Source organism: Xylocopa sonorina, chromosome 9, assembly GCF_050948175.1.
Source record: "Xylocopa sonorina isolate GNS202 chromosome 9, iyXylSono1_principal, whole genome shotgun sequence".
Classification (NCBI taxonomy): Eukaryota; Metazoa; Arthropoda; class Insecta; order Hymenoptera; family Apidae; genus Xylocopa; species Xylocopa sonorina.
Window position 1 is genome coordinate 10,539,088 of NC_135201.1, and position 16,761 is coordinate 10,555,848.

Here is a 16,761-nt window from a genome sequence, read left to right on the forward strand (position 1 = left end):
CAGTGTGTTAGTATTCTCAGGGTATGATTTCCAGGAAATAAGATCTTTTTTTACGAGATGCGAACCTTGTTCACTTTTGGCAAACAGTCGAGTATACTGAACATTAGTTTCGCGTTGCCCTGTGGATCATCTGGTAGGCAGACGGCCAGTGCGTCGACCATCATTTGGTAGAGGCACTTCGTGAAAAGTGGTTCTGGAAGTTCTCGTAAGTAATCCTTCAGCACACCTAAACAATAATTGAAAATCATCATAAATACAACAGCCTTGCCTATTGCGGTCACTTATACGAGAAATAACGTACCAGTAATCACGTTGATGTCTGGTACATTGTCGGGAGATAGATTCACCGAACGAGCATTCCTTTCAAAGGCTTCCCTAAGTATTCTCTTTTTGGTTGCTGATCCACAAAGCCTATACAAACCTAATAGCACAAATTATCACTAAAAAAATAGCTCAACCTCAATAGTATAAGATCTTGAACTTGAAACCGACAAATATAACTCACCAATAATGTCAAGGCCTCTTCTTTCAACCTCCTCGACACAACGCCACACGATAATGGGCACATTTGGAACGCCCATCGCCAAAGCGGTGGAAACGCCTCCAGGAACTCCACCAGTCTTGCTTTCTCGACTCACCTAAGCCAAATAAACGCCACCAATGCAAACACGTGACATGATTTACGATTTAACTTCTTTTGTGACTTTGAACTTACCACTGTGTCAAGATCAACACCAAAGAGAGGGGCCACTCTGGTAGCCAGAGATATGACGGGAAGTCCTCTTCTTCGGAACGTCTGTTGAGCGTCAGTGTATCGCAGTCTTAAATAAATTGTGCCACGGGGTTCGACCTTGACGGCTAACTGATGAAGCGGTGATTCCTTCAGAAGGCTTGCAAGATGCACAGATCCTTTGTAACAGAGTTTGTGCCTGTACTGCGGGTCCCAGGAGTAAACCAACAGATCTAACTGCCGGTTGCCAACGAGGTCCAGCTCGAAGGTCTCATCCCAGTCGAACATCAGGTCGCCTGTTCGCATCACTGTCCTCGCCTTGTGCACCCTATCGCACTCCAGCACGCAGTAGAGGTCTCTCAAGCCACAGCTAGCTGTTATGGTGTTCGAATAACAAACATTCTTCGCCTAGTCTTTGATTTTTGTATATTTAATTAAAGCCTAAGACTCTTTAAAGGAAAAAATAGCTTGAGGTTTAAAGAGTGTGCATGGTATTGGCGAATATTCTCAAACATTCGAGAGCTTCGGGTGTTAGGATTTACTATATAGATTAAGAAAAAGAAGAGAAAACAAACATCGTAGATATTATACCGACTTGTGAAAGTTGTGCAGTGAAGAAACGGTCTAGAGGATGTGCAGACTCCCGAACGTACCTAAATTAGGCTGACCTGATGGTGTGGAGGGCGTAGTAGCTGCTGAGGAGGACGTTGTCGAACGAAGGCCACGTCCTGCTAAAAGATGGACCCAGAGCAGTCCGCTAACCCCACCTGCCAGGTCGCCACTGCTGGCTTCCCCGAGCGAACTCAAAAGAGAACTTGTCGAGCTCGGAGTTCCAACTGTCGGAGGCTTTTCTATCTTATATTTGAGGAACTCTGAAACGAAAGACCAAGAAGAAACATGTACAATAATCAAACTTTTTATGTTGCGTCAAAGTGAACGTTTGCGAATTCTACCTTTACCTGCAGGATTAATATCTAGCAGTCTTTGATCCTGAGTTCTGGTAGGCGTTGGCGTGGGTATGCTTCGCGTGGACTCCAGGTCTAGTAGATTCCGGATTCTTCTGACTGATGTCGCTCTTTGCGCAGTGGAACTGCTTAATGACGGTTTCTGACTCGTCAGGGACGCGCGTGCACTGGAAGCGACCGAGGATGGCCTTTGGCTTGCCGTTCCACGATGGCACGTCGAGCTGATCGCCGTGGATGCTTTCAAATTGGCCAGGTTCACTTGCTGCGCGGAGGCTGACCTTGTCGACAGACGGTCTAGCGTGCTCGATAGCGGTCTGTATGCTCCGTAACTTCCATATTCACCCTAATCAAGAAATTGTTGAGAAGATCACAGTAGATTAGGTAACATCCTTGAGAAACCAAAAAATGAGGGATCTGATAAGTGTGTTACTGACTTGACTTGCAGCCGCGTGGATGTTCTCCGCGCTGTAGGTGTATCGTGGCGGTCTGGACGTGGTGGCCCTGATCTGCTCGTATAACGCACTGGTGCTCGGTGTTCGACTCAACCATGCTCGATATTCATCTGACGTGAACACACTAGGTGATGACGGTATTCTTCCTGCCGTTTCAATCAACAGAATTCTCAATTTCCTCCAGTCTAATACGACATATTAGAACTGGCACGCTATCTGAACATCAAACTAACCTCTATCGCGTCTGATGGAAGGTAGTTCGGGTGCCGACAATGCCCCGTCACTATCTTCCTGATCTATTAGTCCCGATGCTACCGTGCTAAGTCCAGACCTGAGACCTGGTTGCTGAGGCAACGTTCTGCCACTACGAGGCAACGAATTCGATCTCAAGCCTAGAGACAGCGTAATCTCAATTTGATAGTCTTTTCGGAAGCAAGCAGGTCGATACGTTAGCGGTGGCGTGCATGACTAACCTGAGGAACTCTGACCAATTTGTGACCTTGACAGAGTGGCGAGATGCGAGACGGCGCTACTCTGCGGCGGATTGTTCATGTTATGCCTGTAGTAATAATATGCGGACTTTGGAGAACTGGAACAGGTTGCCTCGGTGTCAGAAGCGTAATCCAACGACGGTCGATGCCTCCTGGTCAGGGTGCCGTATTGACCTTGCCGTTGAGTAGTCGACGTAGTGTCTCCCTGAGTGGCGTACCTAGTGTTGTATCTCAAAGCTGATGTTCCTATCGAATCAAAAGAGAACGAACGTCATCGAATGTGTATTTTAATGCGGATGTAGTTTTCAGTGACGCTGCATGGAAATTGACGGACCTGACTTCAAGCTGGATCTGAGAAGAGTGTGTCGAGCCGGTGTGGTGATGCTTGTGTAGTCGACTCGAGGCAAATGTTGATCTGAACCGCTTCTAGGCATGATTCTTCCACTACCAGTATGCTGACCGTAACCGTAATGCGTCGATTGAGTCTGACTGGACAATCTGCTGCCAACCGATTGCATTCCCGCACCGGTAGACATCCGGCGACCACCGTTTGAGGGCATAACAGGCCCCGTGTAAAAAGAGTGTACCTAAATTGAACCAAATTAATCGATTCGTTCTTCTTCGACCGCTTTTTCAATTCCTTTTCACCTCACTATCGACCACTCGTTTAATATATTTTAACATACGAGTTTGGCGCACCAGCGGTTCAGATTTGGCCAAGATTTTGGATCGACTGCGATTGAAAAGGAATGTTTAGTTCATATGATTCGCCATCGTGACTGATGGATTTTTCTGCGTGGTTTATGATGTACTTAAAAATTCATATGTCACCACGGCGGAATATAGCGATCACGGGTCGCCATGAGAGGAGACAATATGCAGAAAGAAAGAAATAGAATGAACGAACATACAGAGCAAAGCTTACAAGGCAACGAAAAGTGGAATTACATTATAAATAGCGACAAATGTTCAATTTCACTTGGACATTGACAAATATTTTTCATCCCCTCTTTTGTTTTTTACAATTTCCAAGTTCCATAGTCTCTAGCGTGTTGTTCTTCAGAAATAATATTTGTTCTCTGTCCAAGTGGTGTACGGTGCAGGGAATTGCTGCATACACAAGTCTAGATATTAAGAAAGAGTTAGTGGTTTCTTTACCTTTGTGAAATCCTGGTTAATATCAATGTAGCATTCATTCATAGAACCAATTAGTCATGTGAAACACGTGGTCGAAACACGAACAAGTTACGAACCGTCTACCCTCCGAATTATTACACAACAATGTCTCAGGCAAGAAGAATAGAAACAAGTTCATAATGTTTTCTGATTCGAAAGACATGGAAACTCAGACGGTGCACAACGTACTGATCACTATCAGGAGTGTCTCGAGACATTGCCACGAATTCACCACTTTCTTATTCGAATCGCTATCGCAATTGAAGACAGAGAAGGGCAAACAAGTGTCAACTTGGTGCAGACAGGTATATGAAAGGGTGCTCGATCCACATCGTCTAGAACATCTATGTGATCTATATCCGATCGCAGGTGGAGATTTCCATAGAACAGAAAGTGTAAAAATCGTATCGACGTCGTTCAACATTTTTTAAATGCTGTACATAGTGGTTCAAATCCCTTTCTTATAACTTCCTTGCATTGCGTAAGTATGGCTCGAAAATTCCATCAACGTGAACTTCTTCAGTAAATTAATGAACTTTTCAACGAATACTTTTACTCGAAAGAAAACCTCGACCTGCGTCAGAGTACTTAAGAAAATGTAGAGTGCCACATGGTACTTACTTTTTCAGCCAAACTCTCCAAAGTTTTTGGGTATCCGCGTTCGTAAGGCTGGAAGTGTTGCGTCGTAGATGGTTTCGGTTGGTGTGTGATCACAGGAGGCGGGGGTGGTTGATAGGACCAGTGTCCTTCCGGTCTGGAGTTGTAGTAGAGATCACCGTTGCTAGATCCTAGATCCTGACTGGAGCCCAAACCCGTCAGGCCCAACTTCGACCGAGAAGGCAGCATCTCGCGACCATCGCCACATCTACGATTACCATCCCTACGATTAAAACAACTTTCAACTTTAATTGAATATTTCTGATGCTATGATTATGCTTGAAATAGAATCCGTCTATGCTTAAATTAGAACTCTTCGTTTATATTTAAAGATGTATTTTCAAATAGATTCGTAGCAATTACAGCGTCCCACCAATTATTCCTCGACTTGCACGGTTTTAATTTGAATCGATTGGCGTAAAATTTAGATTGGGTTCCGGTGAAAGTTCAAATTGATTGACCCAGGCAACGTGCTACGATAATTGAGTTTAACGATGACCGTCTAATTAATTTTTGTACCACGATAAACTCTCTCTTCTGAACCTAGAGTTTCCTATCCAATATGCCTAATAATTACCTAACATGATTACTCGTTGCATGATCACTCTCGTCCTCGTTTAGTTCTCTCTTGATTACTACAACTGGAGGCGCCTTGTGCTCTGCCTGACGACTATGCGAGACTGGCTGATGTTGACCGTGCCTCGTCGCCAGGACGAGTCTCCTGGGTATCGACATGATGATCACAACGTCGTCCAGGCTCATATGCGTCACGTCGACTAGATTCACCGCTAGAATTTCATCTCCAACCTGATTAAAACGCGTAACGATCGCGTTAGAAAAAATACAGGCTCACGAGAAGGTATCGACGCAGCAAATAAATTTAATTCCTAGTTGGTCGCGGTAAGTTTCGAGCTAGAATTGGCTTCGTTCAAAAAATAAGGCCAATTAGGGATCCTGGAAACAAGCTATCTCACCTTCAGGCAGCCGCTGTTGTAGACTGCGGTCTCCAGGGCTATCCTCGAGATAAAGACACCGTCATTTCTGTCAACACCATTGCCCTCCCGTATATAGAGCCCCAGCGTTTGTCCTGGCCTTTTGATTATCTCGACAAAGTGGATGGGATGCTGCTTCGGATCCTGAAATATCATGTCCAATTATGCTTGTGATATATCTAATTATATCCGAGAGACAAACAGCTCGACGAGCCAGCGATAACGATCTGCAGGGATTTCACGGTGTTATTACCTGCATCGCGATGAACTTCTTCGCCGCCTCGGACGCCTGCCTGCCCATCTGTCGTGGCTCAATGACCCGTACGACCATCTCACCCCTTCGTTCGACAGCTTCGAGGGCCGCTGCTGTCGAGGCGTCATGATCGTTCTCGACGGTCTCGATTTGTTTGAAGATCTCTGTGCTGATCCCGCTCACCTGCAACGACAGGTCCTTCCACTTCAACCAGCATGACGTGTATAGACACCATGACGACGAGTTCCATGAAACTGTTCCGACAGGTAAGGAAATAACGCTCGACTCTTCGTTATATTTCAACTGACGCATATTTCTCACAATTGGATACTCCAGAGAACAAGTGTCTCTCGGTACTTCTCCTTTTTTTTATAATTTCCATTGATTTTTAGATATACTGTTGTTGTTGGAACAGTTTCACGAGGAGAGCAGATTGGTTTTGCTCTTTGCCAGCTGCTTCACTCGGCTGGTCTCGATTTTTAAGTAATTAGGCTTGTCAATCGTAATCCAATGTAGATGATGAGTGTTATAACAGTCAATACCTTCCTGAAGTCTCCCTGAATAACCATGAGTGGTGGTTCTTTGGGGCGCAACTGGTTGGCAGGTGCTTGCCTCCCAGGACTTGCACTGATGTCTGTCACTTCCCCCCGGCCCTCCTGCAATTAAATCAACAGCCTGATTAGTATCGCCCTCTTAACACTCTTCTAAATCAGATTTCATCGCCAATTGATCAATTTACACGCACAATTATACAAAATTATCTGCAAGTTGCATGCTGAAAAGTAACAGGAATTGATTTCATTTTACAGTTGAACATAATGATGGACAATCAAAACGTTTGTCATGAAACGTGAAGGGTTTCAAGGGGGATCCTCTATCGGCTTAAGAGCTCTAGCAGATCAGACTAAACGGGAGGGAATTTCTTCGTTGCGGTTGCACGCGAGATTCAATCAGCGGGCTGATTAGAGGCTCGTAAAAATTGCAAGCGCCCTGAACCGGGTTTCTCCTCCCGGTGAAATTACGAACAGTCAGAGATGCGCGCGCTTCAGAGGATCCGCCGAAAATAGAAGCCCTTTTGTCGGTCACCGATGCAAAGGTATCACCGCCAGGGCTGGCGACATGTTAATCAGCCCTGTGCAAATACCGGCTACGCTCGCAATTTTCTTTTCTCTCCTATCACGCTTCCGCATTAGATGTCTTCTTATTAACTTGTGCGGATGGATTTAATTAATCGATAAATGGTGACTTTCAAGCTACTTCTTAGAACGATTAATGAGGTATAAATTTGTCCACATTGGTCCAGTGTTCGGTTCTGATTGCTAAGAAAAACGAAAAGATCACTCGTAAAAGTTGTCAAACGAATGATTAAAATCTGAATAAATTCGTTAACTGTTCCCTGAAGCTTCTCACAGTCGTTCTATTCTAAAAGACACTTTACTACGACGTGCAATAAATTGCCTCAATTGTGCACATCTTGAAACCGATAAGCTTCAACGCTGAGAAACCATGGGCACGAGTACCCTGATGGAACTCATTAAGAGTAGCAAACAATGCTTGGGGATGCAACCGCTTGTTACAGAAGCTGCTTCAATTAGAATCAGTTCGAGGCAACAACGTTTCCTTCTTGTACCGGCGAGGAACTTAAATCTCCATAAACTACTCTATTCCTGCACCATTAAAAGGTCGGAGTACACGGCCAAAGCGTTATATTTTAGCGGTATCTAATAACTTCAGTTTATAATAACTAATATCCCAGTAGCTCTAGGAACGTAGACGCAAAATTCCAAGGGAATTAACTTTCCTCTTGATTTAAATTCCTGGGTACAGGATATCAAGGCAATCTACGAATATTACTGGCAATATTCATACGGTGCTTTAGTCTTCAATCACTACCAACGAGGAGACCCCCATTGCTCTGCAAGTACACCACGTCTCCACCAGGCGAAAAGCCGGCACACTCTTTCTCTCTATCTCTCCTTCACCCCCTATTGCTCTCCCTCTTCCTCTCTCTATCTCTCTCTTTTACTCTCACTCCTTTCACTCAAAGCAGATCACGCGAGCAGGAAACGCACCCCGTGGAGGCATGTGAAGAGGACGAGCCACGCGGCGGAGCCGCACATCCGGTCGCACAGGGACAATAAAGACATCCACACTTGCGCGGCCGATTTGCAGCCTCTTTTGTTCGTCGTGTCCTCGGTAAGACCGGCGGCGACGGCGGTGAGGAGCTCCTCACCCTTGGTGGTGGTACCCTCCGCGTCCCTATCCCTGGTTTCAGCCGGTGTCCAGTCCCTCTGCGCCTCTCTCCCCTTTCTGGTGGCCTCGAGGTTCGTCGTTCTCGCCGTTGTGCTTGCTCGTTTATCCATGCGTGGTACGCGAGCACGCACACGGAGTATCTAGGAGTTGTGGGAGCACGTAGACCAACACAACTGGGCCACCGGTCCACCCTTCCGACCGCCCTCCCCTCTGCGACCGGCGTTCGACGGGTCGGATTAGGCTCGTTCCTCGACGTCGTGGACACCACGCGACTGCAAGGGGTCCGGACACGCGACACAGGTACGCGGATTACCTTGCGGGAGGAAGAAGCAGACCGTGTCACCCCTGTCGCACATCCTCGCCTACCCCATGCTGGCTAATATGGCGGGAAGGAGCGCTCAGGAGCGTACCAGGCCGCGCCTGCGTCCCCACGACCACCACGACGCCGGGAAGCGGAGTGTGGGTGAGTATCGACCCGACGTGACGTCATCCTAGCCCGCCACCATCTCTCTCTCTCACGCCGGCAGAACCCTCCATACAGCACTCCGCCTACGAGAAACGAGCTTACTCCGTCTCTCGCGGTGATTCTCGGTTACGCTGCCATCTCTCGTTTCATCGACTCCTTTTATCTCTATCTGGATGCAGTTGTCCTGGTCCACCAGGTCCCTACGCTATTTATACGTTCAAACCCGGTGCCTTCCTCTCCGTACCGTTTGATTTCTGCTCCATTCCCTGTTTTCTCTCCGGTCGCTTAAGTTAGCTTCTTCTCTTCTTCCTTTTTCCACTTGATCGTCGAGTGTCTGTTGGATAGAACGTGTTTAAGGTTTCGTTTTTTAGGTTTCATTCTAAGTTAGGTTCTCCTATTCTTCATTGGTCAATTATTGGCCATTCGACGGTCATAAAAGGGTTCTCCTTTAAACAGTTTGTAATCTCCAAAGCTGTTTCTCACCATTGCCACATTTTTCTCTCGCTAGACAGTCCAGACCTAGGCTCTATCAGCTCCTCTTCATCATCTACAACTATCGATACTCCTTTGTGTGACTCCTTTCTGCCTTTCTTCATTTCTCACGATTTATAGCTGCTCTGTTCTTTCTCTTTTCCACCAGTTGGACTTCATACTTACCTCCCTTCGTTCCGGATCCTCGTCATCGATCTTTCCATTATTTTTACTTCGACCCATTTTTATCTGCTTCGAGGATATTCATTTATCCGGTTTTTATTTCGCGAGGCATCCCGTTCTTCTCTAATTGCATCCAACTCGCCGCATCTCTTGACATCTTTCTGCTCTCCCAATAATTTGCTCTATCGTTCGCATACAATGACGTAAACAGTTTCAACTCTGATCAACCATGTACTCGGTTATTACACGAACCGTAGATGCTCTTCCCTTTGGCTACGTCCGTATTCTTTCCTCGTACTGCAAATTCCGTCTGGTTACAAGTTGCTTGCCGTTTCAGCCGCTTGACTCTGCGTAGGGAGAATTCAGTTTCTCTTCCTGCTAACTTAAATGGGACATAAACGATATTAGTTCTCTCTTGGATGGTGTACTTCTCTTGGATTCACTACTGTTCGCATTCCTTCGCTTAATTAGACTAATTTACCACGAGTTAAACATCCGATTTTTGAGGAACCGCTTTCCTTTACAGTAGGAACTGTAGATATTCATCATTGTGTAAAAAATATGGAATAGCAAGATGGATGAGCGGTCGAAAAGAGCCATGTGCATTTTCTTACAGCACCGTTCCTCTCTGGGGTTTTGTCTAAACATTCGGATGGGCCCTCGAGGCTAATATGAACGCCTTAAGAAGGCATTATTGCGCGGACTCTCGAGCTGAGCGCAAGTCCAATAAAGTATCCTGACGCATATTCGTATTGCTACGTCATCGATTCTATTACAATCATTTTTCCAATTTCTTACAATTGGTTTTTGTCAAGCAGAAATTGAGGAATGAATTTTTGCAAAAGTTGGATACACTACTAGTAAACTGAGACACGCTTCGTGGACGTCGGTAAGCGATACAGCCACTGAAGGTTCTTGAAAATTTTCGGCACTCATCCGTTCCCTTTTTCCGTCTCCGCACGAGGGTGCTTCGTATTGTGGGCCAGAGTGTTTCCTCCTCACTCCCCTGGCTCTTTTCTTTCACCGCTTCTATCTGCTCCGCTATTTCTTCTCTTGTTTGGGAACATTGAACCCTTTACCTCTTCGTGTTTATTCTTCCGCGCTTTTTTCTTCGAATATCATCAAGATTCAGACTGCAAGTAAATAATAATACAGTATAAAAATCATTTTACTCTGCAAAACGATCTCAATCTCTCTTCTAGCCACGCTAATCTTGGATTTCTCCATCTAACCAACCATAATTTCCACCGTCTCGTTCCTTCTTCTTCGTTTATTTATCACTTTACATGCATTTCCATTCCTCCATTTGATTTCTCTGGCTCGTGTTCCGTCCAAGCAACTTCTGCGATGCCCAGCAAATCCGACACGAAATTGGACAACCCGATCCCCTGGCGAGGTGTCGCAATCAGTCGTACGGCGAACTCTATATTAATGTACTATCGCGTGGAAGATTCATCAACTCGCCGGCATCCTAAGGATTCTACAATCGTTTCCCAAAATTTCAATTTGCATACATTTCCTTCCCTCTGTTTACCTCTGGTTTAGTTCTTTTCATACCACGAGCGTGCAAACAAACTTAATTGCAGTGGCTGCTTTCGGTGTGTACAAACCGTGCGATTCCTGGCGATACGTGAACACACGTGTACACAAAATGTTTGCATAAAATTATTCCCTCGACTAAGGGCTATTACGTGGGGCCAGATTTTTGCGCACGGTGTCAAAGTTACGGCTCTGGAAATAAAACTGCAAGCGGCTGAAATGGCATTGCGAATGATGTGCAAAGAGCGTACTTCGATACACTTTTATGGCTACTCTCTGGTTACATAAAAATGTAGGTAAAATTGATATGATCGAACGTTCCCGTAAAGTGGCTGGCAATAAAAGAAAGGGTGGGATTTGTCGTTCACCTTCGAATGGTCAGCCGCAAAGTGGGCCGAGTTTTAGACATAGCGTGAAGCGTTAAATGAATTACTTTCAGACCTGCGAGAGGCTATTTCGCGGCTGACGGAGTGCGAAAAAGTGGGCAGCGCAGGCCGGGAGACGGCAGAGAGTGGGGCCTTCCGTGTGTGCAAGAGGTCGAGAAACAAAGAAGGGCAGAGGGTTATTCTAACGTCGAAACGTGTCCCGCTGGGCTGGATTCGAGGCAGCTGATTTACCGCGGTTCTGTTTCAATTTGGCACCGCTCCATTGGCTCTCCTCCGGCTCTTCCCTCGTTGAAATCAACCCCGATAAAGGATAAAATGAAACGGGGACCCCAATACCAAAAATGACTCGCGAAAACTCTTCAAAATAAATTCACAAGCCTCGTCTAAAGGTAACTTTTCGTAATCCAAATATTTCCTATCACAAAGGGGAAATATCTTCGATCGATCATCGGTCAGTCGCAAGAAAAATAACTAAAGCGGACTATCCACTGAATAGAACGGACGTTCCAGAAGCCTGTACTTGGACCCGGAATAATGTGGGGCATCGATAACATCCCAACCCCGTGGGCAACAGGGAAAACAAAGAGGCGCACGAAAATCCCTCGAACCGCCGGCAGCGTGCAGGGAGAGAAGTGGTGCGCGATCAGGTTGAACGATCAAAAAACCGTGCCAGAGGAGGATGCGCCATCGTCCGTCGTGAGAAAGAAAAGAGAAAAAACCGGGAATCCGCGAGCGGGAGGGGAGCCAAGGGGTGTGAACGGGGGGTGGAGCGGGGCGATAGAATCGTAAGGCTACGCTACTGCGCGTAGTAGCCCGGAAGTATCAGTAGTAAAACGTAGTAGTAAGTAGTAACGGCGTGTACGCAGGCGTACGCACGTTCGGCATCGCTAGAGGTCGAAAAATGTGTCGCGAGGTGGGGGAGATTCGAGGACGAAAGGGAGCGAGAAGGAGGACCATTTGCGGTCCACCGGAAGGAGATGCAGCGACCGTGGTGGGGAGGAAGTTCGAGCTGGTGGGGGATGGCTGGTGGTAGGGGTGAAGAAAGGGGAAATAGGACGGACAAGGACATCGGGTGAGGGTTGGTGGGTGGTCAGGCGATGAGAAAGGATGCGGGAAAAAGAAGAAAACGCGGCGAGGCTGCGCGGAGGTGGGAAAGAGGGGAAGGATAAATGAAGTATACTTTGCAGGGGAACAATGTGGAGGATTAAAGGATGGTGAATATAAATTGGAAGAAAAAAAACCCCGGGAGGGGACGGAGTACGCTTGAGAAAAGGAGAATACCGATTGTTAGGTCGGACTGAGCAAGAACAACCGAAGTACACTTCAAAACGGACAGAAAGCGTGCGGGGCGCAAGGGTGTAAGGGCGTAAGGGCTGAACAGGAACGACTGAAGTGTGACTCGAAGAAAGACAAAAGGGAGCACAAAGAAGAGAAGCAAACAGGGTGGGTACGAGTCGGAAGACACAAAACAGTCCAAAATCCAGACAAAATACGTGGAACGAGTGAGAAGAAACGGAAACAGGACTCGGAGGTAAAAGAAGAAATATCATAGCCGAAGGAAATAACGCGTACGAGAAGGGAGCAGAAAACCTATGCACCCGATATGTCGAGGTGAATAATCAGCGAAGAGTACACGAAGGTGGAACAAGAACAAAGTTAGACAATCAGAAGAAAGACAGGAAGAAAAAGAAGAGCCGGGCAGAGACGTAGGAGAAATCCAGAAGAAGATGAGCGAGCGAGGGGGTGTGCTGGATCCTGCGATGCGATGGTCGACGAACGCGCCTGCGTCTCGCGATCCTGAAGTGGTTCGAACTGAACTGAATTCACCGCTGCGCGAGTGTATCCGCGTGTACGTGGCAGTGTCTCATCTTTCTCGCTCGGCGTCCAGCCCTCTCCTCTTCGCGTGTTTGACCACATTTCCACAGTGGGTCTGCGCGCGAGCTCGTCACCCCTGGAGGTCGATGCACGCCAGTGTGCACTCGCCATGTGTCTACCGGGCTCTGTACATACGGGAGTACGCCGAGAAGTATGTGGCTCGTATGTACGCAGCCAAGTACGTACGATACGTGACATGTATTGCGCCGGTCTACCCGCTTTTTACCAAGTTAATGCGCGGCCTCTAAGCGAGCCGTTGATTGCAACAAAGCTGCGCGTCCAATTTTTTTTCCCCCTTGCGGATCCATGGTGATTCTTACGCTTGCTCGAGCTGTAGCGGCGACACTCCGATCCGATTTTCAGCGTGGAAATTTTCGCTCGATAGGATCAAGCCATACAAAGCTAGAGTCTTGTTCTTACAAAGATGTATACGTGTCCTCGATAAGGTAGCACCTTTCGGTTTATTCGATGCGCTAATCATACGGCAAACTCTCTTCCTCTTTCTCTCTGCAAATTTCAGGAAGGGTGTACCAGGTATTTTTTAAATGAAATAGATACTTAAGATTCTTTTGCACGTTACCATAACAGCTTTGAGGCGGCCAGATAGAAATTGATCGACGATTGCTACTGAGAGAGCAAGCTTCAACGAGGATTAGCAGCTTTCCTCTGGTTTAACAGTTGGAGAGTTTTTCAGCGGAGGATGAGTACAATAAAATTTTCGGAAACTACTCTCATCCCCTCTGTGCGGTGGTCACTGGCAAGCACACACCATTCTATTTCTCTTGTTCCACTTTCGTCGAGCACACAGGAGAGGCGGTCCGCCCTCAACTGGGTCACTATTATTGAATTCATAAAACGCTTTTGGGAATTTAATATTGATCCCGGACACTTTTACATCGTGTCAAAGGTGCAACAATGAAATTAATCCATCGAACAGGCCTGTTTCAATCGATACGCCGCCTATCGGTTCCTCTCGAGCGGGCGAAGAACTTTTACGGTGGCTAAAAATTTCTCAAAAATGAACGTTGGATCGTGTCAAACGGCACAGAAGTATATTTAGCGTTTTCTCGGTCACTTGATTCATATCCACGATTTTTAAACCACAACGAGCCAGAACTCCTGGGAAAGTATGATCTACGCGTGCCGAGTGCGTAGAGTGGGCGACATTAATGGCCAGTTTCGAGCACGAGGCCGTCAAACTTTCGCAATTAGCAAAGTAAATTGCTGGTAACCTTCCGAACTCGCGGAAGAGGAGCGTTCTCATAAATTAATAACGCGCCCGGTCGCGTCCCGCGGATTGTAATCCTCGATTCCGTTTGGCGAGGCCGCTGTCTGCCACGGGGATAGCTACGCATTCTTCTGATAAACGGCGGCTCTTTTCGCCGGCTGGGCAATTATTACTTCCAGAAAATTCAGGTCTTCTAAGCGAAACTGTCAGACTTCCACTGACTGGAGAAACCTGAACATTCCTACGAAGCAATTATTAATTATTCCCTTAACAAGTTCTCAACTTCTTACTGCACTCTTGGTAAGCAGACTTTCAAGTAAAAGGACGTCCGATGCAAATAGTCGAAGTTACACTATTGTGGATCCCGAGTTGTAAATTGGTTTTTTCGCTGACACAGGCTACTCGGAGGTCGACATCGATTCCTCTGGATTGACGCAGGCCACTTTGGGAACTACTGGTTCAAACCAAACAACATCACTCGATTTTTCTAAACCAAATATCGCGAGGAGATGGTCTTCTTTTTCTTTACCCTTGAATGGCTCTAAAAAACGTCTTCCCTCCGGAAGAGAATTAAGGTTGTCCGATATATACAGCCAGCCAGCAGTGTGCTCGGCCATGTTTGTGTCCGCTTCTGAAAAGAGTCACCCTAGAATGCGACTCCGATAAAAAGGAACGCTTCGAGTGGGCTTTGAACAGGCCTGAGAAGAACTTTCGACTCCGTAGCCGAGTCGGTCACTCGGAAGATATCGCCCCGGAATCGGCCACGTTTGCCGGGGCTTTATCGGCCATGGGAAGAGAAAGAGCCGCTTATTGGGTAATCCTGCTCGTTCGTGCACAACCTCTACACGCCTATAATCCTATCGAAGAAAAATACAGGAATATCTCTGTCTCCTCGATTTGCTTCGCTCGAGAAAGCCATCCAAGTCTCCGCACATCCACGTAGACGTTCTTGTGCACAGAGGATTATTTATAATCTATCCCTGATTCCATTATTGGTGCCGCTGGAAGAAGAAGAGCAGAGAGGAGAAGAAGAAGAAGGATCACCAATGGTATCGTCATGGACAGTCCAGCCGGGTCTGTCCACGGAGAGTTGTACAGAGTTGTCCGCTGGGAGATTAGGCGAAAATTGATTTACGCTGGTCGGCGAGCAAAAGTTGTGCAGGTCGTTTTGCAGTTTGTTACACGCGTGCTCTTGCGCCGGTGCTGTTTCGAGAACCGCCGAGTGTACTCGTTCGTTTGTACCGTGGCTGTTTCCGAAAATTTCCACCTCGCAAATTGTCCAACTTCCAACGGCTAGAAAGACCATTCTGGAATTAATTGTCTCCGAGTACTTGAGCTAAATTTTTAATTAAATGGATTGAAGAGGAACGATGCTGGCACCTCGAATTTTTTCCTAACTCTGCAATTAAAAAAATATTCTCATTTTGTCCATCGATCGATCTCGTGAATAAATAAATAATCGAGGTAACCATGTAAAAGTTTGCAAAGAGGTGATCAAAATAATTGTGGCGCAGAAAAGGTGGAAAATATTCCAGGTAGTCCTCGCCGGTATAATGATATTTCCAGCCGGGCTTTTCGTCCACAAAGGTTGTTGCACCGTCTCGCATAAAAATGCGAGCGGTGTCTGCCTCCAATAGGAGCCCCGGTGCTCCAACTTTTCCAATAACTTGCGTGAAAGGATTGGCTGGCTGTGTGCTCAGAAGAATTCGTGTCGCCAACAGTCGACCAAGGATTAAACATGGAATTTTCTCCCCTAATTAGACGGCTGTATCGCCCTTCCGTGTTCCTGCGGCACGATTCCTAATGGCTTTCCACTTATTGATCCCTCCTCGCGTAAAATCCTGTCTTATCAGAGATTTCTTGCAATTCTATTTGACAATAATCGTGGTTCCCGCGCCGGCTGTAATTTGTGCGGCACCCAACCTTTTCCAGTGCCACACAATTTCCTCTTCGAATGAAAAGTGGATGCCAAACTGAGATAAGCTGAACGTAGGTGAGCCGAGATTGTAATTATGATAAAGTAACCGCTGTCCTAATTGCTCTAAGCAGCATTCCGTCTGATCAATACGTTATGAATTCACATTTCAGCCAACGGTTTACCATCGAGTCTGATTAATATTTCGAACGTCTCCCAATATTCGTTGCTCGTAACAGATTACGGTAACATTTTTTAATATACGGTACGGTTTCCGATAGAATTATTCGATACAATTTTCTGCCTCGAACGGAATTACACGACCATCGCAGAGTTTCGTACTCCATATAATCTGAATAATGACATACAAATTCCATACCAATATGCGAGGTACGACAGTTGGATAAAATCGATGAATAACAGACGGTAAAAGGAACCGTTCCACAGCGATTGATCTAGCCAATGTAGTAACCAGACGTGAAGACGTAAAAATATTTAACGAAATCCACCTAGTTTCCCTGATCCTTCTGATTAATATAATAAGAGGAATAACGGAGATAATATTGCAAGTTCATGAAATTGGGAGTAATTGAATGAACGCGAGTAATTCAATCCAGCGAAGCATCTCGGTCAAAGGTTGTAGAATGATGTCGGAGGGGATCGATTGCCGCTTCCCCCAAGTAGATAACCAAGTGACTGTTCTCAACCGTGCCTCCGCTAAATATCAAA

The 16,761-nt window shown here is 46.4% G+C and overlaps 1 protein-coding gene across 30 annotated transcripts in view; it reads right to left on the reverse strand.

Annotated features, from left to right (window-relative positions):
- Nucleotides 1–16,761, reverse strand: part of Rhogap100f (Rho GTPase activating protein at 100F) — a 43,045-nt gene that overhangs the window by 9,453 nt on the left and 16,831 nt on the right. For 12 of the 30 annotated variants that reach the window (XM_076900938.1, XM_076900937.1, XM_076900939.1 and 9 more), the window contains exons 1-17: nt 7,789–8,087; nt 6,259–6,372; nt 5,717–5,920; nt 5,446–5,607; nt 5,049–5,278; nt 4,436–4,694; nt 3,797–3,808; nt 2,973–3,225; nt 2,621–2,884; nt 2,381–2,539; nt 2,130–2,293; nt 1,684–2,038; nt 1,384–1,602; nt 716–1,104; nt 506–638; nt 302–421; nt 66–226 (exon numbers count right to left, since the gene is read on the reverse strand). In XM_076900938.1, the coding sequence (XP_076757053.1) occupies nt 66–226; nt 302–421; nt 506–638; nt 716–1,104; nt 1,384–1,602; nt 1,684–2,038; nt 2,130–2,293; nt 2,381–2,539; nt 2,621–2,884; nt 2,973–3,225; nt 3,797–3,808; nt 4,436–4,694; nt 5,049–5,278; nt 5,446–5,607; nt 5,717–5,920; nt 6,259–6,372; nt 7,789–8,079 (3,489 nt within the window). In that variant the 5' untranslated portion in view covers nt 8,080–8,087. Of the gene's footprint in view, nt 1–65; nt 227–301; nt 422–505; nt 639–715; nt 1,105–1,383; nt 1,603–1,683; nt 2,039–2,129; nt 2,294–2,380; nt 2,540–2,620; nt 2,885–2,972; nt 3,226–3,796; nt 3,809–4,435; nt 4,695–5,048; nt 5,279–5,445; nt 5,608–5,716; nt 5,921–6,258; nt 6,373–7,788; nt 8,088–13,104; nt 13,179–16,761 lie in introns of those variants that run through there. The other 18 variants (XM_076900954.1, XM_076900955.1, XM_076900957.1 and 15 more) reach the window with 16 other exon arrangements.